At 40.6% G+C, this 24,155-nt stretch overlaps 3 protein-coding genes across 4 annotated transcripts; 2 read left to right on the top strand and 1 right to left on the bottom strand.

Annotated features, from left to right (window-relative positions):
- Positions 1 to 259: 259 nt before the first annotated feature.
- On the top strand, positions 260 to 10,938 carry grm6b (glutamate receptor, metabotropic 6b). Its single transcript, XM_026348788.1, has 10 exons — positions 260 to 811; positions 3,500 to 3,716; positions 5,711 to 5,846; positions 5,989 to 6,143; positions 6,486 to 6,626; positions 6,736 to 6,936; positions 7,681 to 7,820; positions 8,056 to 8,679; positions 8,758 to 9,069; positions 10,699 to 10,938. The coding sequence occupies exons 1-10, from the start codon at positions 275 to 277 to the stop codon at positions 10,936 to 10,938; spliced, it is 2,703 nt and encodes a 900-aa protein (XP_026204573.1). The 5' UTR covers positions 260 to 274.
- Positions 10,939 to 11,637: 699 nt separating this feature from the next.
- traip (TRAF-interacting protein) lies at positions 11,638 to 17,361 on the bottom strand. Its single transcript, XM_026346902.1, has 16 exons — positions 17,185 to 17,361; positions 16,833 to 16,951; positions 16,687 to 16,744; positions 16,511 to 16,594; positions 16,272 to 16,311; positions 16,055 to 16,182; positions 14,706 to 14,800; positions 14,369 to 14,482; positions 13,893 to 13,980; positions 13,697 to 13,786; positions 13,514 to 13,602; positions 13,253 to 13,408; positions 13,061 to 13,106; positions 12,863 to 12,967; positions 12,715 to 12,765; positions 11,638 to 12,546 (listed from the first exon to the last, which is right to left on the bottom strand). Exons 2-16 carry the CDS (start codon positions 16,928 to 16,930, stop codon positions 12,439 to 12,441), a joined length of 1,350 nt encoding a protein of 449 aa, XP_026202687.1. The 5' UTR covers positions 16,931 to 16,951; positions 17,185 to 17,361; the 3' UTR covers positions 11,638 to 12,438.
- Positions 17,362 to 17,922: 561 nt separating this feature from the next.
- Positions 17,923 to 23,979, top strand: mon1a (MON1 secretory trafficking family member A). 2 transcript variants are annotated; one of them, XM_026349654.1, is made up of 6 exons: positions 17,923 to 18,043; positions 18,524 to 18,675; positions 20,899 to 21,249; positions 21,340 to 22,105; positions 22,336 to 22,483; positions 23,152 to 23,979. In XM_026349654.1, the coding sequence occupies exons 2-6, from the start codon at positions 18,552 to 18,554 to the stop codon at positions 23,290 to 23,292; spliced, it is 1,530 nt and encodes a 509-aa protein (XP_026205439.1). In that variant the 5' UTR covers positions 17,923 to 18,043; positions 18,524 to 18,551; the 3' UTR covers positions 23,293 to 23,979. The 2 variants fall into 2 exon arrangements, with proteins under 2 accessions (XP_026205439.1, XP_026205440.1); XM_026349655.1 differs by having other exon boundaries at positions 17,923 to 18,115.
- Positions 23,980 to 24,155: the final 176 nt, after the last annotated feature.

Raw genomic sequence — 24,155 nt, 5'->3', positions numbered from 1 at the left:
TTTCATTTTATTTATTTCTCTCATTAAAAATAGTTTTCAAAATCTTTTCTGTGATGTTTTGAACCAAATTTGTTCTGATAAACCTGAGTATCTAAACAGCAGTAGCAGTTCACAGCCTTCATCTTCTCTCTAAAAAGGTCGCCACTACAGAAAATATATAGAATTTGAATTGAATTACTTGATTACTTACTTGAAGCCCCGTCTCTGACTGTCTCCAGGTGTCAAAGGTAGAGGGAGTGGCCTGGTGCTGTCAGTACCTCTGCTGGTCATCATTATGACATCAGAGGCCCACTCATCCCATCAGTGCTGCTGGTTTGGTTCGCCACGTGGATACAGGATATGGTCCAGGCTGCTGTGGGTTCTGCTCCTGGGTATCATCCCGGGCTCGTTGGCCCAGCAGGGCACCCAGCCCCAGTCCATCAAAATTGAGGGTGACATCACCCTGGGTGGGCTGTTCCCAGTGCACTCTCGAGGGCCCGCTGGGATACCCTGTGGCGAGATCAAGAGAGAAAAGGGAATTCATCGACTGGAGGCCATGCTGTACGCCTTGGACCAGATCAACAGTGACCCCGACCTGCTGCCTAACATCACTCTGGGAGCCAGAATCCTGGATACCTGCTCCAGGGACACCTATGCCCTGGAGCAGTCGCTCACTTTTGTCCAGGCCCTCATTCAGAAGGACAACTCTGATGTGCGCTGCTCAAATGGAGAGCCTCCCATCATCCCCAAACCTGAGAGGGTGGTCGGGGTGATTGGAGCATCTGGCAGCTCGGTGTCCATCATGGTGGCAAATGTTCTCCGCCTGTTTGCGGTGAGATTTCTTTTTTATGTGCTCTATTCATTGAACACTGAAATGGCATCATAATGTAATATAAATTAATAAAATGTATCTTTTTTACATACAATACTTTTATTCAAAGTGACTTACAAGTGAGATACAAAGTAGGGCTGTGGTTCTCCTAATAAGCCTCACGTTAAACCTAAAGGCTGCTACGGTGATTAAAGGAGCCTAAAAAAATAAGTTACAAAATATTTAGTTTAATCTAATTCAAAAAGTAGTGTCAGAGGTCAAAACTAAAAATATATAAAATATAAAAATTGGGATTTACCAAGTAAAAAAATGTTTTTCAAACAACAAATTGGGGGAAATTCACTCACTTGTAAGTAACTTTGGATTAAAGCGTCTCCCAAATGATTCAATATAAATGTGTAAATATGAAATTGTGCCAATAAGTGTGCAACTAATACTGCTGCTCTGTAAACACATAATACACCTGATCCAACTTTGAAACAAGTCATTTAAACCAATGGACCAATAATTTGACTGAATTTGTGTCTCACTGATACAGTAACTACGCGTCACAGGATTGTGATTCCATTGTCATGAGTGGCCTCTGCAGACTAATCTAACCCTCTGATAATTGATTACACCGCTTGCAGCAGTGCTGGGACACCGAGTCTGTGTAAATCCCACATTATGTCCTATCATGTTGTCATCGACTTACTAACACAGAAATCGAGAAGTATCTGAACACCAGCCTGGGTTTAATTGGATATTTCTACTTGCCTGGATGCTACTTAATGCAGCATTCTTGATATTAAGGTTGATCCAAGGAGGAGCAGCCTGCATACAGGGCAGATGTTAACTACAGAATTATAGATCCCCAACCTCCACTAAGCCCCTCTCAGCAGCTCAGGACCCTGGGCTGAAAATAGAGTATGAGGGCAGCGAGATGACATTGGTTCTAGGATAACAGCAACTTGTAGGCCGGTGTGGAGTAGATTTAGCTAAATGGTGCGTTTCCTCTTACTGTCCATATGTGCTGCTTTCCGGCGTGCCTTCTCTGCACAAAGCCTGAATGAAAGCAGAAATGAAATGAAACGGGACTTAAAATAAGTTAGTCAATAAATCAATTAACAGAAATTCAATCAAGCTGCTCACATGTGAAGAACTGTTGCTTCTGACATGATTGTAAATTGAATATTTCTTTGTCTTGGAAATCTGATCAGGGAAAAAGATCAGCTGGAAACCATCACTTTGTATAGTTTTTAGATAACGTAATATATTATTAACTAAAATTAATTAAAAAAAGAATCTATGTGTACATTTTCTTAATTCTAACATAATAATAATAATATATAATAATATTTTGGTCTATTACAAAAGCATCAGCAGACTGTGCACTTGAATGTTATTTTTGAATCTCAATAATGAAGTCTGGTGTAATATGATAATCATAGTAATCACTGTATAAAACCTTTCTAAATGCACCTGCAGACATATTTCATAATTTGAATTAACATTTTTAGGTTATATTGAACTGTTAGCTGAGCTAAACTACTGTACAGTCGCGTTTTCTCGGCTTGGCTCGTAGTAATACCCTGAACAGTTTCCGCTGTTTTTCCCCATTGTGATGAGATTTCAGCACGACTAGGCTGTAACAGGATACTTGTGTTAGCGATACAGCTTATTGATTTCAGAAAGCAAATTGCTCCAGATGCTTCTATGGGATTAATTTGGAGAGGATTATCTGTTGTCTTGTTCGTGGCAAATATGCAAGCATTTGATTTGCCCTGGCGACACTGAGGAAAAACTCTTTGTCAAACACTCATGTCACTCAATGAACTTTGTGGCACAGTTCAGATTTGGAGAAGGTTTCAACGCCGGTTGAAGATGCAACCTGTAATGTGCAGGATGTCTGGGACATTTGAGCTTGCTGGGGTTAACACAGAGCAGCACATTTAAGCTGCATGTGGCCATCAGAATTAAATATATTGTATGGCTTACAGCTGAGAAATGCTAACCTTTTTCTAGTCTCTTGATCTCTTTCTCTCCCTCTGTGCTTAACATAATTTGACTAAAACCCCTATAATCCTTCCAGATAATCTGTGAAATGGTTCTCTCACTCCTCTCTCCTTCTCCCTTCACTAGCCCTTGTGTCTACCTTTCTCTCCTCGTCCCCCTTCATAGGGCCCGATGTTAAGCCATGCTCGGGGACCGACATTAGCAGGGTTAGCGGGGTCAGAGTTGGGACTGTCGACATAAACTGTGTCATTAAAGTTGTAGCGCACCAGTAAATTAATCTTTTTCATCCATTTTTTTTTTTCAAACAAATGCTTTTACAGCTGTGGTTTCTACCATCTGTATTTCCCTGTGACGTCGGCTATATCCTCATCAGAAACCAGCTCCGAAGTTCCCTCAGTTCGGAGAATTACTGAGCGCACAGGCTGTTTAAGAGATGAACTCTCTGCGTGATAAGTCTAATTTTAGGATTCTAATGCACCACAACTTGTCACTATTAATGTAGAAGGCCTTGATTTAGACGCTCTTAAGGTTTTGTCTGTGAGTAAGTGATGCATCATCCTCGGACATGGTTCACGGCATCTCCTTGTCATTCTTTTTACCTTTAGATTCACTATTGGCCTAATAATCAGCATTGCTCATCTTTTCCAGTTGGCCTGACTCTTTCGTCAGCACTGACCCATCTGTGTGTCTCAGATCCCCCAGATCAGCTACGCCTCCACTGCCCCAGAGCTGAGTGACAACAGCCGCTACGAGTTCTTCTCCCGTGTGGTGCCTCCTGATTCCTACCAGGCCCAGGCCATGGTGGACATTGTCAAAGCCATGGGATGGAACTATGTCTCCACTCTGGCCTCTGAAGGCAACTACGGGGAGAGTGGTGTTGACGCCTTCATTCAGATATCCAGAGAAGCAGGTTGTGTGTCTGGCTGTCTAAATGGGAATCCTGTGCTCCTATACAACCAAAATAGGACAAATCCTTTAATACATAAAGACTATCAGGGCAAACAGAGGTCACCACCTTACAGTGGCAAAAAAATGTATGTGAACCTTTTGAAATGTCATGGTTTTTCTGCATTAATTTGGGATCTGATCTTCATCTAAGTCAAGGGTATTAACAAATATTATATACCTAAAGCAATAACACCATTTTTTTTTTTTTTTTAGATCTTTCATGTCTTTATTGAGAACAACCACAAAAACCTCATAGTGCTAGTAGACCCTTGGGAGACCTTCACAACATTAAGGAGGAATTTTAGCCCATTCTTCAAGGCAGAACTGCTTTAGCTTTGCCAAATTCTATGACAATAATAATAAGTTATGCTATACACCTGACTCAGATTAACTTTTTGCAGGTCATTATAACAATTCAGATACTTTTTCAACTAGCACTATGAGATTTTTATCGTTATTCTCAATAAAGACATTGTTAATGCTGATACTTGAGCTTCACTGAAGATCAGATCCCATTTTATGACAAATTAATGCAGAAAACTATTGAATTACAAAACGTAAAAATGAATAAAAACAACTAATGTAGAAGCACCATACTGCCAAAATTGAATTTTTACAGTAATTTGGCTTACATCAGTGCTTTTTTTTTTTGTGCTAATTAGCTAAGACACTAAACTACAGTATAATGAAAACAGTCAACAATACACCTGTTAAATATCAGCATGTAATTAGAATAATATTAGCATGCTGATATGAGGACAAATCACAAAGGTGCTAGCATGGCTATAAACCCTTAGTCTTGTATCATTATTACTCAATAATATATAAGTTTGTTTTGTTTTTTTGATTGGGAAGTTGCTTTTTATTTATCTAAGAGAAGTACAAGCAAAAGATTTTCATCCTCTTCACAACCTTTTTTTCAACACAAGCAAATTTAGAGATTGATGCCCGCAACACAGCTGATCAAAAAAGTCTGAAAAGTTTCCTAAATAGTCAGTAGTGTTCTGAGTTGGTGAGCATATCATGATTAAGTAATAAAGAATCATCCACTAAAAGTTCAATGTTCGCAAGCAAAGATTATTGTGACTCACCATTATTATGCCAAACTTCATACAGAATGATGAATCAGTTAAAAAAAAAAAAAAAAAAAAAAAGAAAACTTTTCAGGCACCCCAGAGAAATCTCAATACATAAGGGCAACAGTTGGAAAACCGATTGATTATGCATGACCTTCAAACCCACAGGTGGCGCGGCATGAGAAACAATCATGCTACTGTGATGGGATTTGGAAAACATCACAGTTGTCCACGGCGTGGGTGACTGGCATATCTGTAAAGCTACAATTTTAGAGAGACATATTCTGCCATCAAAGCAACGTCTATCCCAGAAGTCAGTTAATATCTCAACAGGACAACTCCGAGCCTTGATCTGCACGTGGTACAACGGAGTGCATGCACTTGACAGACCTGCCTGCAGCCCAGATCTGTCTCCAGTTGAAAATGTATCATGCACATCATGAGACAATGACACAACAGTGACCATAGACTGTTGGGCATCTGAAGACTTGTATCCAGCAGTAATATCCCACTTGAAAATTGGCATCTATTAGTATCCCCTTTTCCCAAATGATTACAATGTGAACGGACAGGTGATTTAACACAGTGCTAAACAGGCAGTGGAGTGTAATGGAGGCATCAAACTCAAAGTTAGGTTAGATTTGCAAAACACAAACACTGAACATAGCTCCTTTGTACTTTTGTCAGATAAATAAAAGTTCAAGAAAATTAATGAATCAGATTTTAGTTTTTAGAAAAAACCCACTTTTCTGGAAATAGGGATTTTACTGTATGCTAGTGTATCACTATATATCACTATGTTCTATATTATCCTTATAGTAATCCAAATAAAGTTTAGTCATAAGTTATGCAAACTTATTTCCTAATGTCTCCGACACAGGAGGACTGTGTATCGCACAGTCCATAAAGATTCCCAGAGAACCCAGACCGGGGGAGTTCGATAAAATTGTCAAAAGACTGATGGAGACCTCTAACGCTCGAGGAGTCATCATCTTTGCCAACGAGGATGACATCAAGTGAGTCAAGCTAGGAAATCTTCTCCACTTATCTGTTACCTGCCATCTTATATTTTAAATCGCCTTTAATTTTCTAGTCTATTGCTGCTTGATGTATAAGAAAGTGTGTAATGAATATAATATATAATCTGTCCTCTTTCAGACGTGTGTTGCAGGCTGCCAAAAAGGCCAACTTGACAGGCCACTTTTTGTTTGTTGGCTCCGATAGTTGGGGGGCAAAAAACTCTGCAATTGAGGACCATGAGGAGGTGGCTGAGGGAGCCGTCACCATACTTCCAAAAAGAGCCTCTATTGATGGTAGGTTCAAATTATTCCATCTGAATATTATATCTAACTCAAATCAACTGGAGGCAATATGAATATCTAGACTAGTCAGAGACATATGACACTGATGGATGAGTCTAATAGCAAAAAAGCAAATAAAAGAAATGAATGATTCATAAGAATCAGAAGGAAGACTGAATACCCTGCCAACACACTAAACACTGAGGAAACTGAGTCTTAGTCATATTTCACTGTGCAAAATTTGTAGGTATTCATTTCTGTCTTGTTGTAGCACAATATCAGTCAGAGTGCTGTATTTCAATGCATGAACCATGACTAATCTCTGGTTTGCTGTGCTGTGATAAAATGGTTCAGGGTTCGACCAGTACTTCACTTCGAGGTCTCTGGAAAACAACAGAAGAAACATCTGGTTTGCAGAATTCTGGGAGGACGACTTCAAGTGCAAACTAACCCGCCCCGGGGTGAAATATGAACCAGGACGTAGAAAATGTACAGGTAGGACACATTTTAACACACAGGGAGGTCCTCGACAATGAAATACGCGTTAGTGAGCAGTTTTGTTTCATCGCTATCACCCTGTGTGTCACCTTTGTCATTTTTTCAGGTGAAGAAAGAATCAGTCGCGACTCACAGTATGAGCAGGAGGGCAAAGTGCAGTTTGTGATCGATGCTGTGTATGCCATGGCCCACGCTTTACATAGCATGCACCTGGACCTGTGTCCTGGGTCCATGGGTGTCTGTGAGAAAATGGACCCCGTCGAAGGACGGATGCTTCTCCAATACATTCGCTCTGTCAACTTCAATGGTAAACTTCAACTTTCAACCTCTCTCCTAAAGTGTGTGGTGAGTTAGTATAAAAAACATCTTTACATATATTTGACAAGAAACCCTAAGTGACTGAAGATTTAAGTTTCCGTGGCTGCTCTCCGTGTGCATCAGATGTTCTTAAAAGAAGTAAATTTAAAAAAGGAGAAGACACTAAAATAGAGGGCAGCTTGCAGACGGAAGCGGCGTTTCTGCTAATGTACAGTACCTTGCTACAGAAGACAGAACACTTCAAAGCGCTTCCCTTCCCCAGGGCTGCCTCCTCGCTCTTCCCTTGTACACAACGCTCCCGCTTTTCATCCTCGTCTTTTCATAAAAAAGTCACGGTTTGGAAAATGAAAAAAAAAAAAAAAAGTGTTCTATGAAAGCATCCTATTTACTGCTCTCCTCTTGGAGGATGACCTTGGCTTGTATGGAAAATGTTCTGATTGAGTGCCTGCAGGGACCTGAGAGGAACATTCAATCACGTTAAGGCAAGGGAGCAGAGTGCATTGAAACACTGGGCGCGTGGAGGAGAGCCTTCACTAAAGAGCCTTCTGCACTCAGCTTTCACATGATTTCACAAGGCAGATGGAAGCAAACACAAGCTGTATTCAACAGCGTGGGTGTTTTCTCTGCTACTAAAGACGGGAGTACATATTTCCAGTTTGTCTTCTCTGACTTACCTCTTTTTGCTTTTTTTTGAAAGTGCACAGGTCATTGAAACTCTGTCTCCATCAAACAGGCAGTGCAGGAACTGGAGTAATGTTCAATGAGAATGGAGACGCTCCTGGTCGGTACGACATCTTCCAGTACCAACTCTCTAATGTCAGCAACCCTGGCTACAAGGTTATCGGCCAATGGACAAACCACCTCCGACTCAATGTAAATATAGTTGTGTTTGGCCATTCATCGACAACTCTCATGTCTTTACACCATGTTATTTAGAGTTAGTTTAGCTTAGTATAAAAATAAACAAATAAATAAATAAATATGTCCACTCATAATTTTGGACTATTCATCTAAATTAGCTGATCTAGCATTTTCCTTTGTCTCTTAGATTAGATTATACTTTAAATTAAAGAAACACAATCTTTGTGTGTTTGTGCATTCATCGTAGCCAGAGGAGATGCAGTGGTCCGGTGGTGATCACAAGATCCCCGAGTCGGTGTGCAGCTTCCCCTGCGAGTCTGGTGAGAGGAAAAAGATGGTGAAAGGTGTTCCCTGCTGCTGGCACTGTGAGCTCTGTGATGGCTACCAGTATCTGCTGGACGAGTTTACCTGCGACATGTGCCCCTTCGACATGAGGCCCTTAAAGAACCGCACAGGCTGTCGGCCCACGCCCATCATCAAGCTAGAGTGGAGCTCTCCTTGGGCCATCATCCCTGTATTCCTGGCCATCCTGGGCATCCTGGCCACCACTGGAGTCATTGTCACCTTTGTTCGCTTCAATGACACACCCATCGTCAGGGCCTCTGGCAGAGAGCTCAGCTACGTCTTGCTGACGGGCATCTTCCTCATCTACCTCATCACCTTCCTCATGATAGCCGAGCCCAGCGTGGTCGTGTGCGCCTTCCGCAGGCTATTCCTCGGGCTCGGCATGTGCATCAGCTACTCTGCCATGCTTACCAAGACCAACCGGATCTACCGCATCTTTGAACAGGGAAAGAAGTCGGTCACGCCTCCCAAGTTCATCAGCCCCACCTCTCAGCTGATTATCACCTTTATTCTCATCTCAGTGCAGGTAAGCTTTGAACGCTTCGTTCACACACATCAGCTACACAGATGCTTAGTGTCATTCCTCACACTCCTTTCTCTGCAGTTGTTTGGGGTCTTCATCTGGTTTGGTGTGATGCCCCCCCACACCATCATCGACTACGAGGAGCAGAAGCCTCCAAACCCAGAGTTTGCTCGTGGGGTACTCAAGTGCGACATGTCCGACCTGTCCCTCATGCTGTGTCTGAGCTATAGTATTGTACTGATGATAACATGCACAGTGTACGCCATCAAGAGCAGAGGTGTTCCCGAGACCTTCAACGAGGCCAAGCCCATTGGCTTCACCATGTATACGACCTGCATCATCTGGCTGGCCTTCGTTCCCATCTTCTTTGGCACAGCGCAGTCAACTGAAAAGGTAGGGAATTCAACATTCTTACAGGTTTTTACATCACATCAATGAATTTACCAGTTATCCTCTTGAATAACTACAGTATTTTGTGTATTCTTAAAATGGTTTAGATGATCACTTACAATAACCAGCTGCCAGGTGATATGTTCAGTTTGCTCATTTTGTCAAACCAAGAAGTCCACAATGCAAATATATTCAGACAAAAACTGGTCTCACCCTCGAAAAAAAAATAAAAAGCCATGTAACTGTGAGTTTTTACTGAAAAATTTCCAGTAGTTTCAGTAGTTGCCAACTAATAGTCTCTGGAATGACTAACCCATATGACTGTTTCTCTTCCAGTTTCTGCTTAAATATGTTAAAATAATGTGTATATCAACATATGTTCATATTAAATATGAATATATTTGACGGTGCTTTTTTTAATCCATCGTACAGCTGTACAGGGGATTCTCAATCAAAATGGGTTGGGGGGAATATACTAGTAAATAATCAATAAGACACACAATCATATGACAGCAAATGAATCCGTCAGATGGTTTAAAGTGAAACCTGAGTTTTTTTACCTGTCATATCATATTTGCTTCCTGCTGTTCTCACAGGACGTCCTGCCTCCATCCGGTGTTTAATTTAGCTTGTGGTCTCGTACTTTCTGCCGTCACAAAGTACGAGACGGATGGGAAAACTAGGGATGAGCTCTGACTGATAGAGAGCCATATTGTGAACCGGTCAGGCTGAAACGATTACAGCCTGAGGTGCTTTCAACGTCTTTTCACCTCGTCTGAATGGAAATGAAGTTGAATGAGTTGAGAAAGGGAGAGAAGGAAGGAAAACGAGGTCAGTTGAACTGGGGAATGACAGAGACCCCTCGTAGACCAACTCCCCCATCAAGCTCATAAATCATCACTCAGATTATTCTCTAAATAAAGATGCCTAACTTTAAAAGCAATGGTGGTCGTCATCCTCCTTCAGGAGAATGTAGCTGTTTCGTGTCTGTATTTACACTGGAATTTATGGAACAACCATTTACTCACAGAGGATCTCGCCTCGACTCGGACCAAGCACATTCTCTCTTTTTCTTTTTCTTAAATTTGACAGGTCACTCAGAGAAAAGCAAAAACAAAGCAGGATGATAAGAGCAAATTCTGTATGTATACAAGCTAGTGAGATACAAGATGTACTGGTGCTCAGGATGGTGTGCGATGTATGACTTATTTATGCCACAAATACAGTATATCTTATTTATGGCACATGTAGCTTGATTTATTTATGTTCTGTACCGTTTGCTTGGGTAATGAGTTCATAATTTATTGCAAGGCAGATCTGGGCAGAAGTCATTTATCACATGTACTCTTAGATTGGCAACAGGAAGCAGAGCAGTGAGGAGTAGATGTGATCAAAATCCACAAACAGAGCATCTTGTCCCGACTACAAATAGATGTGTGATGAAAAGATAGCATTATGACAACCTGTGAGATTACATATAGTGTCCAGTTATAGTTTTAAAGAAAGATCCAATCAATTATTAACTTTAAACTGATGAATACTTGCAGAAGTTATAAGCAGATATAAATTAAAAATGTTTTGGTAAGAGGTGTGTGTATACTTTCTTTCTGACCTGTTGTGTTCTTTCCCCAGATGTTCATCCAGACCACCACCCTCACAGTGTCCATGAGCCTGAGCGCAACCGTGTCCCTGGGCATGCTCTACATCCCAAAGGTTTACGTCATAATCTTCCACCCAGAGCAGAACGTCCAGAAGAGAAAACGCAGCTTCAAAGCCATCGTGCAGGCAGCCACCGTGTCCACGCACCTCTCCCAAAAGTCCAGTGAAAAACACAATGGAGAGTCCAAGGTTGAGACAGACAGATCGCAGTGAAATGACACAAATGAAACTGTTTTCATCACTTATGTCACAAGCTCACACTGAGATGGTTGATGATCCTAAAAACAGGGAACAAAAATCAGTATGTAGTCTTGGCCTGGACTGTATATCTTCTACTCTTTTACTGTGAAACACCAGCAAAGACATTATATAGATGTCTCAGTGCTAATAAACCAGAACAGAAGCACAAAAAGAAATGAATGCTTACCTTTAAAATTTAAGAGCTTTAGTACATTTTCACAAGGACTGGGAGAAAGTTGAGCCATCCTGAATGGACTGCAAACAAATTTTAAATGTTTCTTTTTTGTAACAGCATCCACCAATTCACCTCAGACTGACATGGAGATGTTATGGAGACCTCTGCCCTACAGGGAGATGTACATGTATGCGAACCCTTATGTACATGGCTGAGGAAACATTACCATTTACTGACTGCAAAAGCACTGCATGGATAGTGTCTTATGTGTACATACATTTGTTTGAAAAATTATTTGCATGGGGTGTTGTGACCTTTTCCTCTGACCCCACTGAAAGGAAGATTTGAAAATGAGCCACCAAGTGTGGTTACCGTTTCTGGTAAAGTCCCCTGGGAAGATAAAATTAAACACTAAACTATAATCACAGAGTAGAATCACTCAGCGTGCAATCACTAAAACAACAAAGCATTTTAATTGATGTTATGTATGCAATCATTATGACACAAGCTGGTTTTCATGTTATTTCACAGGTGCAAATTGGGGAAAGGGTATTTACTTTTTAGCTGGTGCTGTGACTTCTGCACAATGGAAATTAACATTTTGGCATTTCCCTGTATTGTCAAAAACAAATAAAGCAATTAGCTTGAAGGTCTGTAAGGTTTGTATAGCACCATGCCAAACTTACACACATTGATTGATTTCAGGTCATGTCAGCTCCTCACACAAGAAAGCTAGTTTTTACTGCCCTCTGCAGGAGAGCACCCCTCAGTGAAACGTGTCAAACACAGTAAAGAGGAAATTGTTTGTACATCGCACACAAATCATAATAAGAAAATAATGTTTATTATTTGAGTCGGTTTTAAGTTTGGCAGGCCCAGTAACACTAAAAAATGCCTACAGTATATTCACATGTAGGTGTTCATGGAATAGGATTTTAAATAAAAATAGCAGATTATTTTTGAGTTTTGGCATAATGTAGTAATGATATTTGTGTCTCACATACTTAAAAAGACAACCACACAACAACTACAAGACGTTCTACAACAAAGACTGGGCAAAACACTGTCTCTACAAAGAAATTTACATCAACACAAAAAAACCCCCCCAAAAATGTACACCAGGTTCACAAATTTCACCAAGAGCTCAGCTTGTGTTGTGAGAGGTCAGTTTCTACTTTTAAATAAAGTTGAATGAAAAAGTTCAGTTCGGTTCTGTCAACCTGGTTCTTCGTGCTAAAGAAGCACCAAGGTTAATGCACACGCAGTATCCTGACCTCCCACTTGATACTTGGAGAAATTTATTCGAGGAAGCCGTCCAGAGTCAGGCAAGTTGAAATCTTGGATGGAGGCCTCGTCACCTTTTTCCTTTTAGCTTTCATCAGTGGGCGAATCTCCGATAAAGGAGACTTGAGTGAAGCAATTGGTTAAGGACTTTTAAGTTTCAATGTCTTATTTTAAAAGCTTTATGCCCCTTCGCAATAAAGTGTTTTATTTGGGTCCAGACAAAATAAGATGAATGAATGAAGAAACACCTGTTTGATACATACAGTACAGCACATGTAGAAAAAGGATACAGGTTGGATGAATTTAGTTCGTCCTCCTAATCCATCATAACCTGTCCGCAGCTGAAATCAGAAAAATTTCCTTTCATTAATAAAGAAAAAATGGACAAACAGCTTATTAAAACAAAAGACTTTGAGCAGGAAGTTGTGCTGTACATACAACTCCGGGCTTTCTCTGAGGATCCAACATGCTACCAAAAGTCTTCTTTCTGAAAAGGAGGGAGTTCCTCAAAAAAGGATCCATAGCTCCATCCTCATGTTGAGCCTGAGGTACCGAAAAACAGTTTTTAATGACTTGTAGATAATTAATCAAATCTGCCATATTTGAAAATGGACAAGTGACGAGTGAGAAACCTACCTTTGGTAAAGATGAACCCTTATGATTAGGTTTGGACGTGGATGTTCTGAAAGTGAAGCATTGTACAAACAATATTAATATACAGACAAACATTATGAAGATTATTAATAGCACGTTGATCACAACTGTCCAAGCTCAGCTTCGGATAACAAGTCAAAGCACACATTCCCAAATTGAGCAATGTAGGCTTACGCTGGAGGGTCAAGGCGCATCTTCTTGGATGGGACCTGTGTCTGTCTTTTGGCCCCATCGTCTGGCGTAGTGATGTCATAAGTCATGTTAAGGTCAATGTCCTCGCTCTCTGCAGGCTGGTGGAGGCGAGGCTGCTTCAGCTCCAATGGGGCCGGGCTAACAGGCAGGCATAGATACCGTAAATACATGTGGCTAATGTTTTCATGAAAATGTGTGCAAGTGTGAGGAGATTTTACTCTGATAGCTGGGTGTCACACACACCTTTCAAAGACAAGTCGACTGAGTGCTTCGTTTGTCCTCGTCGGTGTGCTCAGAGTCTTCTGCAGAATCTCCACTTTTTTTTTCAAACTCTGTGGAGAGACATGCATACAGCAATGACAACCATGCGGTGACCTCTGCGTCTGATTTGAACAGTCAAAGCATTTTTTTTGTCATCTGCCTTACAGAGATTTCTTTGTCAGCATTGGCCAGGTCGTTCTGAAGAGACTTTATGTCATCTTTGGTCTGATTCACCTCCACAGTAGCTTTGTGTAACTACAACAACACAGACACACACAAACACCAGAGGTTTAGAGTTTTCACATAAATGACTCAGCACGATGGATGGATGGTGATTTGTAACTTAATAACATAAAGTTACCTTGTTGTTTGAGGAGAGCACTTCTCTCTTCAGCTTCTCACACATGTCATTTGAAGACTTCAGGCTTCCTCTCAGATTATCATACTCTCTGCAAATGAAAAAGCAGGGGAAATGCAGAGTGAATGATAGCAGGAAAATTGCATTCTTTGGAACATAAACTCTAAATATTTTAGAAGGAATGATCACTAAAGATTATGTCCACATTAGGCTGGTTAAATTTGTAAATACATCTTTTTCCTCTCTCCACAAACTGTGTGAGTATAAATCTGAAAACAGCTTAGCTTTTCTGAAACAATAGCGTAAGCCAGGCCCATTGATTCTGGCCCTCTATTTATCACATGTTGATTGTTGATGTTGATGTTTTTTGCCATCTGAGTAAATAGGTACACAGAAATGTACTTTTCAACATTTAAGCCGCCTAGTAAGTTTAAAGACTTACTCGTCATAAGACTATCAATGAGACTTAAGATCCTTACTTTTTGAGAGAGATACAGTAGATGGAGAGCTGCTCCACAGCAGCCTGGCTGACACCCATATCTGTGATCATGGACTCCACCTCTGCTCTCTGTCCTTGTAACAACATGTCCAGGCTGAAAACATACAAGCAGACATGGGCATGAAGACAAAATACTGAACAGAGCTGAAAAATAAACATCAATACTGGCACACTTGAGTTCTTATTGTTCAAATTCTATATTACCATGACTTATTTACTTAATTTATCTGACACTGGCATCTTCACATTTGCAGAACAATCAAAATTGTGAGTATTAAAATATGGCCCTGAATCATGACTTGTATAAATTACAATACCTCTCATAGGTTTTAATTTTGGTCTTGAGCCTGCGGACCTCATCCTTAGCTGCCTGGACTTCATTCTGTTGTGTTTCCAGGTAAATCATCTGTTTCTGTCAGGGGTCAAAACAATAAATAATTACAACATAAGAAAGAACAGATATATTCACAAACAGCAATAAGCAGGGTGAAGGATATTGTTTTTGGGTATGCAACAACAATTAAGGCACAAGTGCAGTGTATTCAAGGGAAACCCATCTTGGACCAAGAGGACAACACAGCTTTACTCTCTTTCTTGCCCAAGAGCACAACACACACTCATCAATGAGGTAAAGAAGCAACACTCAGTGACAGCCAAAAATTTGAACTGGCTAACATCTAATCTCAATAAAGACATGAAAGATCAGAATTTTTCTGTCTGATTATTTTAGGAGATGGTAGTGGATATTCAAAAGTCTAACGCCCCTCTTCAACCTGTCAGCATTTGTGTTGCGGACATTGAAGTGGTTCCAGTCTACAAAGATCTAGGTGTGCACCTGACAAAAAAATTGGACTGGTTGCACAGATGAGCAATATAAAAAAGGGCAGAGACGTATTTTCCTCCTAAGGTGGCTTAGGTCATTAGACATCTGCGGGAAGATGTTTTACATGTTTACATATAGATACGGTTGTTTTACCAAACTACTGTAGCAAGTGTGCTATTTTATGCTGCAGTAGGCGAGGCAGCATAAAACAGAAGGATGCAAGGCAGCAGGACAAACTAGTGAAAAAAGCCTGCACAGTAACTGGAATGAGGTTGGACTCACTAGATAGTTGGAGAAATAAACACAGAAAAAGATAGAGACCATTCTACAATACACCAACCATCCCCTACACAACATCCTGATGGACCAGAGAAGTATCTGCACTGGACGACTCACCATACTGCGCCGCAGGCCTAAAAGATACAGGCGATCCTTCATCCCCACAGCCATCAGGCTCTACAACCCCCTAGCCAACAGCACATGATTACTCACCACTTTCACTCTCTTTCTATTTACAAGACTACCTGAATTTATCTTCAGGGATTAAGATTATCTTATCTTATTATTATTATTAGATTTCATGAGTTTTGAGAGTTAATTGAGCATGCAAAATTCAAAAGTGATGGACTTTGTAACAGACCACTGTTTGGAGAGAAGCAAAGTTTCTTAAAATAATGCAATGTATGCAACTGTGAAGACTCAACTATTTCAGACATAATTCAAAATGGCTATATGTAAATAGGGACACATAGTTTGCAGAGGAAAGAAGAGCTTTGTCACCTTTTGTGGTTTTCGAAGTAATTTGCCAACGTGAGTCTAAACAATGAAAAACAGTCAGCTTACTCTGAGAGCTGAGCAGAGCATCTCCTTTTCCTTAACCTCTTTGCGCATGCTGTCCAGGTCCCTCTTCTGCTTGTCCACAGTCTCCTTTAAATTGTCCACCACCTTCTGTTTGTCGCGCCAGTCTCGCTCTAAAAATTGATCAAAAACAAATGATGAACCTGTGTTGATAAATGGTCATTTTGACATGGCATTATGACAAATTAATTGCATTTCTTACCCTTAGAGCTTAAAAGGGCCTTCATTCGATCAAGGTCATTCTAAGAAATTGGTAAAGACAAAGAGAACAACAAATATGACTCTCTGGATTAATCCTGGACAAGTCACAATCTTTGCCGTGTGCCTAAGAATAATCTCGTAGGTGCACATTTTAAGACTGCCTCACTCTCTCTTTTTCAATTTACTTTTAGAAAAACAAAACAAAACAAAACACACAAACAACACTGACAGATGTTGTACCTGCAAGCTTTCGGGGTCTGCTGTGCCTTCCTCCTCTCCACCGATGTCAAAGAAAAGCTTACTGATAATGTGTCTGGTGCTAACCTATACATAGAGTACAAAAGTATTTCGGTTAGCGTTGTTCCTTCGTTTGGCAAGGTTATATCTGTTCTAGTAGTCTGTCTGCTTTTCTGTACCTGTTTCCTACATTGTGGACAGGTTTTTGTCGGGGCTGTCTGGAACCACTGAAGAAGACTGAAAAGAGAGCGGAAGGGTAGAGTTGGTGCTTTAAAACGTCTCAGAAAGGATTAGCATTGTTAAGTTGATTTTTATTTCTGTTTACCATTCATAGTGAAAAGTGTGTCCGCAGTGGATGGCAGCAACATCTCTGGAGTGATCGAAGAAATCGGAGCAAATTGTACAATATGCTCGGATAGGCATCTTAATGTCTTAAGGATCACTCTATTATGAATATAGAACACAGTATTAAACAAAGCCAACAGTGGTATACTGTCTGCACACGTTAGCGTGCTCTTGTGTGTAACTCCAGCGTTAAATAATATATCTTGGCTAAAGCTCTAACGTAAATATTAACGTTAGCTACCATGTTTGCTTCACGTTCACATTTGGCTAGCTAACGTTACGCTAGATTGATTAGCTCTGGCTAATGTCTTAACAGCAGTCGCCATACTTACCAAATTGATACGGTAAGTTACTGCACAGTCCTTCGTAACAAAACATAACATCCCTAACCTTATCTACAATATGTCATTTTAATGACAGCTGCAATGCTACTACACAGAACCTCGTTTACCAACACAAACATTGTACTCGATCGCTGATCTGCTGATCTGCCTCCCCGCTCTACGTTCAAACGTAAAGCTACGCCATTTCCGCTGCGTTCAGGCGCTCCTCAAAAATGCGGGGAAAATTCCTCTTTATGGTCTTATGGTAAGTCCATGACATTCACGGTTTACCACTTGTGAACCGTGAATGACTTTCTATCTAGTTCACACATTTCAAACATTCGAAGTCACTCTACGCTATATGTGAAAGAATACAATTTTAAAATGTCTCTATCATAGGAGTATCCTGGTAATTAACTCATAGGGCGTTTAAAAAAAGTACTGATTTCATGTAGCAAAATAGTCCTCCATAGCTAACAGGCATGGTTGTTTGATATTTGAAATACACCATGAATGCACCATGATAATCATTGATTATCGTGGATAGAAATCCATATACATCCCTTAAAACATAAATAACAACGGCAGTGATATGAAACTGTGTGCGACATTGATCTATCACATTCATTTATATAAAAAAAAAAAATCCAAATTGGTTCAGAATTTATTACAGTGGCAGTTTTACTACTCCAGAGCCACCCTCTGATATAGAACTTCATATCCCACAATTCCTACTTCCGCTACCGATAGGAGCAGCAAGAAGAAGTGGCTGCTTCTGTCTTGTCCCTGCTAGTTAGCTTGCTGCCGTAAGTTGACAAGAGAGTTGTGACGACAAAAAATCAAATGCAGACATCCCCGGAAACGAAAGGTAATCTCTGTGAAATTATTTAACGAGTCATGAGACCATTTGTAAAAAGAAGGCCAGCGAAACCAGACCCAGGTAGCTGAAGATTCTGTTTATTATCATCTGCTAAAGTTAGCAGTAAAAGTAGCTTTTGAAGTTCTAACTACATCAGTGTGTCATGTGTGAGACTAAGAAAATACTAGTGACTTACAGTAGGAAAGAGGGTTTAAACACGAAGCACAAAGGTTACAATCTCTCTTACGTTGTTTCCTGATTTAGTTTCACACCAACCATTACATATGTTGAGACCAACATTTCTCTTTAAAGTTTATCTGGAGCTAAAAAATAGGTTAAAGTCAGATCATGACATTCATTCGGGGACTGTAGTGATACCACAATATTAGTAGATAATAACCAGGTTGATCTTCAGTGTTTCCTTCAGTCATCAGATTCCTGACCTTTGGTCCCACAGCTGTCTGTCTGTCTGTCTGTCTGTCCTGTCAGGTGTGTGTCCCTGCCAGCAGTAGCAGTGATGGACGGAGAAGCCCAGAGGGCAACTGCGTCCTGGGAGAATGGCACTTTGGCTCCTGTGGATCGCCTTCGCTTTGAGAGGGCGGACAGTCCCACACCAGGTCTAGTGGAGGGAACCGAGCCAGGTGAGGCTCGTCCACGCTGAGGCGCTTCCTACAGTGTCTTTCCCTCCGTGTTTTTACTCCCATTATTTCTCTCATTCATATTTGAACTACTGTATGTCTGTCATGACAACTAGATGGAGAAGTGATCAAATCATTGTGAAATTTAGTGCATACTTCATGGTTAACAACCACTGTGAATCAGTAGGGACAAAAAAGGACAAAGTGGCCGCGACAATTGAAGTGAACTACAGCAGTGTTTATAATGGCCACATTTTCCTCTGAATATCTGCTTTTATGTGTTGTACATCATAAAGGTGTGTATTTACTTTTCAAATCATTATTTACAAGTGATGTTAAGTATACATTTAGGAAAAAAACTACAACCTGCATTATGCATTTGAAGTGCCATGCCACCTCATGGTCCATCCCTTTTGGTATTAAATTACACATCTACAAACATCTACAAAGTTTACAGTATACAGTGATAATGTTTACTGTATACAAATGTCCCTATTATTGAGAAAGTGCCTCCATTTATGCTAGCCTTGCATAGTCCATGGTTAAGTAGAGAATTAACTGCTAGAATTCAACTAATTATTTTATTTACTGCTATTACCCATTAGGGAAGTAATGCTCAGATCCGAAATGATTCTGGTGTAGACTTGTACACAAAACCAGAATTACTTTTTGAAGAAGTTGTGAGTCTTATCTGTGAAATGGCAAAAATGCACACATCCTGTTTTGTGTAGAGAAGTGCTGAGCACATAATCATGGTCATCTGTAATTTCCAGAACACTTTGTAGGCCATTTCAGGGCAAAATACATTGGTGACTTAATGGATTGCCAAGGAGCACTTGAATGCACCATTAGTTTGGGCTCTGTATGACAAGGCCGTCATAACGGTAGTGGCCTTTCTAAACTTAACTTGATAAAAACCACAGGAAAACTCCTGCAGCAACTGTGATAAGGCAGATATCGCTGTCTGTGACATGAAAAATGATGCAACTTTGCCTGGATTTGCTCTTCCCAAGCTGGACATAAACAGGACATTTTTTTAGTGTTATCGAATTGACTCATAAACAGACGTGTTATTCTTCTACTAAATTTGTTTTTATAAATTAGACAAACTGTAACCAGAGGCTGTACATTTCTGTGGCTGCTCTGAAACATTTTTTTTGTCATTTTAGAAATCTTCATAGACTTAATACATGTCAGTTTACAAATGGATTCTATCTAAAGGTTTTTTTAGCTTTGAAGTAGAAAGATTTATAGTGATCTCTGTATGATTTGCAAGCTCCTTAGCAGTTGTTGTTTTTTTATTTTTAGACCAGTCGCAACCTTATTCTGGACAGTCTCATCCAGCGCGTGGGAGACTTTCCTAGAAACGTTCCCATATAAAAAAAAAAAACCTCAGGGAAGGGCTTGTGCTCTTCAGTAGAGGTGGGAAAGTTAACCAAACATACATTTGTCAAAACTTCCAGGTAGTCTTTTTCCAGTTAAAGTACTGTTAAATGTCCAGTTAAAGTACTGTTAAATGTATATTGGGGCTTTTTGAACTGCTGGAAACAAATGAACCGGGACTGAAGTTTAACCCCTTGGTTCGGGTTCTGCTTTAGTTTCCACTGCTCTCAGCTTGCTTTGGAAACACGTTCTGTAAGCTAGACTGGAAAGAAAAAGTTTGGAAACATTATGACATTATTGGATTTTTATACTGAAGTGTAAAAAAATTATATTGAAAAGCAGAATACGTGTTCTTTTTGCGACCAGTAAGTGAATAAAACTAACTAAAAGATAAGAATATGTAAGCGTCTAGTTGCTTTCAATTTATTTCTTACCAGTGTTAATTTCAGCACCTGTCAGGTTACTAAGGTAAGAGCTGTCACCTCTCAAGGATAGTATAATAAGCATGGTAAAAACACACATGCTTGGGTGTAAACAGCTCTTGCGAGAAGAGAAGAGTGAAAACACAGAGCTGAGCACCTTTTCCCTACATGTTCAGGCTATGGTTCAGCTCCTGCTGCCAATAAACCCTATATAATAACATGTAAATAAGTCTGGTGTGCCACTTACACACATATATTTTATGAGAAAAAAGACTTTGAGGATGAGGGGTTTAAAGTGTATATGTAGTTAATGTGTGTCTGGTTAACTACTACAGGTAAGGCCAATAGATAGAAAATATGCTATAAAACACATCCTCCCATGGGATTATTGTTTCAATTATTATTTTGTATGTTAATGCAGGTGCTGGTCAAAAGAGTGCTATGTTCGTTCATGCACAGTCCTTTGAGGATCTGACTGCAGAAGCTGAGGGGGAGGCTCAGAGGGAGGCTTTACTGGAGAAATCTGAAACAGATGGTGCAGAGGAGCTGGAGGTCCTGAACATTGCGTCAGAGAGCAAGTCTAAGGAGGAGGATGTGTCTAGTGAGGCATGGAGGAGCCACCGAAAACATGTGTTTGTGCTGAGCGAGGCTGGCAAACCAATCTACACTCGGTACGGCACAGAGGAGGCTCTGTCCAGCACCATGGGGGTGATGATGGCCCTTGTATCATTTGTTGAGGCAGAGAAAAACATCATCCGCTCCATCCATGCAGGTCAGAATATTCTTTGAATCTGATTACGAGTAAACATAAATGGGTCAGATGTGCAGTTTGTGTCATCTCTGTTCACCTGTTTTGTGTCAGATGGCTGTAAGGTGGTTTTCCTCACTAAGAGTCCGTTGGTTCTGGTGGGTGTGTCTCGGACCTGTCAGTCAGACAAGGAGATGCTGCGGGAGCTGCAGTACATCTACTACCAGATCGTGAGCCTTCTCACCCTGACTCAGCTCAACCACATCTTCCAGCACAAACAGAACTATGACCTGCGCCGCCTGCTGGCCGGCTCCGAGTACCTCACCGACAATCTGCTGCATCGGCTGGACCGAGACCCTGGCCTGCTGCTCAGCGCTGTCACCTGCCTGCCTCTGGCCAGCTCTGCCAGGGACGTGGTGTCAGCGAGCCTACAGGCTGCTAAAGCCAAAAGCCTTGTGTTCTCCATTCTGCTGGCGGGGGACCGTCTTGTTACTCTGGTGAGGAAAAAGGACCAGTTCCTGCACCACATTGACTTGCACCTGGTCTTCAACCTCGTCGGCTCCTCCTCGTCCTTTCGGGAGGGTGAAGGCTGGACGCCGATCTGTCTGCCAAAGTTCAACACTGCAGGATTCTTTCACGCCCACATCTCTTACCTAGAGCCAGCATCCTCACTCTGCCTCATCCTGGTCTCAACTGACAGAGAGGACTTTTTTAACATGTCCAACTGCAAGCAGCGGTTCCTGGAGAGGCTGAGTAAGCGCAGCGCATACCAGGCTCTGAAGGAGGCACTTAAATGTCCTAGTTATTCTGTGGCACAGGTCGGCATTCCAGAGCTCAGACACTTTCTATATAAATCAAAGAGCTCGGGGCTGTACACCAGGTGGGTATAGTGTCAACTCAACTGTTTTTATCAGTTTTCTCAGTTGTTGTTTTTTTTTTTTTTTGGCATCATATAATAATCCTAAAGTTGCAGCGAGCCAACAAACACTTTCAGATGATCACTTTTACTTTCTTTAACTTTTGGTTTCCATGCAATATACTGTAGATATGTATGACTGCACATTATCAGCAATTGCATGTTCACAGATACTCTGCTTCACTGTCTTCTAGTCCAGAGTTTCCTGTGGTGTATCAGTCTGATGAAGAGCAGGAAAGGCTGATGGGTTTGTACCAGGAGCTTCACAGCCACTTGCACCATCCAACCAGACCTCTGCGTTCCTTCTACCGCTGTAGCAAAACTGAAAACCTCTTGGCATGGGTAGGTCTGCTGTTGTAAAATGAGCGTCTTAAAGAATTTCACGGTTTCTCCACTTTTATAGTATAAGCTCAGTTATTCAAAAATCTTAACTCAAAATATTGTGCATCTAATATGTATTTAATGGTGCACACCTGATATTAGGAAAAACATTGTGCATGAAGTTTATTTGACAGTTTCAACATATATGTATACAGTGTCTTCATCACTGAATTTGGATTCATACATGTTGAAATTAAATGCCCTAATCTTGTCGTCTTTGTTCTTGTCTTATTTAAAAGGTCTGCAGTGGTCAGTTCTTAAGAGTATACAGTATACAAGAACTGTATTAACTGTATACAATTATCTCCTCGTGGAGTTTAAATCTATGTTTGCATAGACTCTAAATCAGATCAGTTCATCCATGAGTCCAAGTGGACATTTGTGCCAGATGTTATGAAAGTCCCTCAAGGTGTTCCTGAGATATTGCATTGATTATATGATGGGATAAATAGTGACAGTGACCTTTGACTTTAGACCATGGAAATGTAAACCGTTCATTAAAAGTTCATCAAAATTTAAAGGAATTTATGAAATGCATAAAATGGGCAGTTATGATGAAACGGAACTAAGCTAATCACTGTAATACCATATAAACAGTACATATCTTGTTCTCTTGTCTTTCCTGCAAGGTGACAAGCGGCTTCGAGCTCTACCTCTGCTTCAGTCCACTGGGGACCAAGGCCTTAGCGGTGGCAGCTGCCAACAAGCTGATGAAGTGGATCAGAAAGGAGGAGGATCGCCTCTTCATCCTTAGTCCTCTCACATACTGAGTCAACGCTGCCGGCTGACCTGCTGAAACAAAAAGGGTCACGCTGAATGCCAGCTGACCTGGTGCTACCTGCTGGCACAGTTGTGAATGAAACAGTAAACACATACTGTATTATTGTTAAAGCTATGCATTTGTTGCTTCAGGGTCCCTCTGATCAAATTCAACGATTTCTATAGAGTGCAATGAAAGCAAATTAAAGCTGCATTTTAGCTGGCAAGATTTTTTTATCACTTTTAATGTAGATAGTGACAACAGATGGAAGCAGCAGCAACACCATCAGCGACATAACAGCAAACAGCAGTGTCTGTGTGCTGTTGAAGTTGTTTCAGAAATGATGGTTTTACTGTAATAGACCCTATTCTCTCTATCAGAATAAGAAAAAGGCTGCCTTAGATGCTATTAACTCAGCTTTTAACAAATAAAATGTAAATGTAAAAACTGGAAATTGATCAAGATCAGCAGCAGAACGTACTTACTTAGATAAGGATTGACCACACTGTTTACTTTGCGCGATGACCAGGAACTGGACGAATCATTATGGTTTTACCTTTATGCAAAGGCACTCCAAGAGATGTGGTGATGAACCTGTAACATGTTTGTACTGCATGTATTGTTGTTCTCAAGAAATATGCCATTTACCGTAATACACATAATAATAACAATAAAAGTGGCGTGTGCTTTTTTCTGATTGTGCCTAATCATGGAGGTTAATTTGCTTAAGTAATCTTCTACCGGTTAAAGTACACATGATTATACATAAATAGAGTAATGATCAGTAGTACAACAGACTCATAAGAATCTGCATTATGCTTAAATTCAATCATTAATGTTGGCTTGGTGTTTGTTGTTAGTTTACTTATAGTA

The sequence above is a fragment of the Anabas testudineus genome, chromosome 5 (genome assembly GCF_900324465.2).
Source record: "Anabas testudineus chromosome 5, fAnaTes1.2, whole genome shotgun sequence".
NCBI classification, from domain to species: Eukaryota; Metazoa; Chordata; class Actinopteri; order Anabantiformes; family Anabantidae; genus Anabas; species Anabas testudineus.
The sequence above is the reverse complement of the archived record's forward strand: the minus strand, read 5'-3'. Positions and strand labels throughout refer to the sequence as shown.

Coding starts and splice junctions, on each gene's coding strand:
- grm6b (XM_026348788.1), top strand. CDS start 275: ATGACATCAGAGGCCCACTCATCCCATCAGTGCTGCTGGTTTGGTTCG. Junction 6,937..7,680: donor TCGCTCTGTCAACTTCAATG/GTAAACTTCAAC, acceptor TCCATCAAACAG/GCAGTGCAGGAACTGGAGTA. Junction 9,070..10,698: donor CAGCGCAGTCAACTGAAAAG/GTAGGGAATTCA, acceptor TTCTTTCCCCAG/ATGTTCATCCAGACCACCAC.
- traip (XM_026346902.1), bottom strand. CDS start 16,930: ATGCCTATCCGAGCATATTGTACAATTTGCTCCGATTTCTTCGATCAC. Junction 16,312..16,510: donor CAGACCCCGAAAGCTTGCAG/GTACAACATCTG, acceptor CCAATTTCTTAG/AATGACCTTGATCGAATGAA. Junction 13,603..13,696: donor ATGCTGACAAAGAAATCTCT/GTAAGGCAGATG, acceptor GTCTCTCCACAG/AGTTTGAAAAAAAAAGTGGA.
- mon1a (XM_026349654.1), top strand. CDS start 18,552: ATGGACGGAGAAGCCCAGAGGGCAACTGCGTCCTGGGAGAATGGCACT. Junction 22,106..22,335: donor AGCTCGGGGCTGTACACCAG/GTGGGTATAGTG, acceptor ACTGTCTTCTAG/TCCAGAGTTTCCTGTGGTGT. Junction 22,484..23,151: donor CTGAAAACCTCTTGGCATGG/GTAGGTCTGCTG, acceptor CTTTCCTGCAAG/GTGACAAGCGGCTTCGAGCT.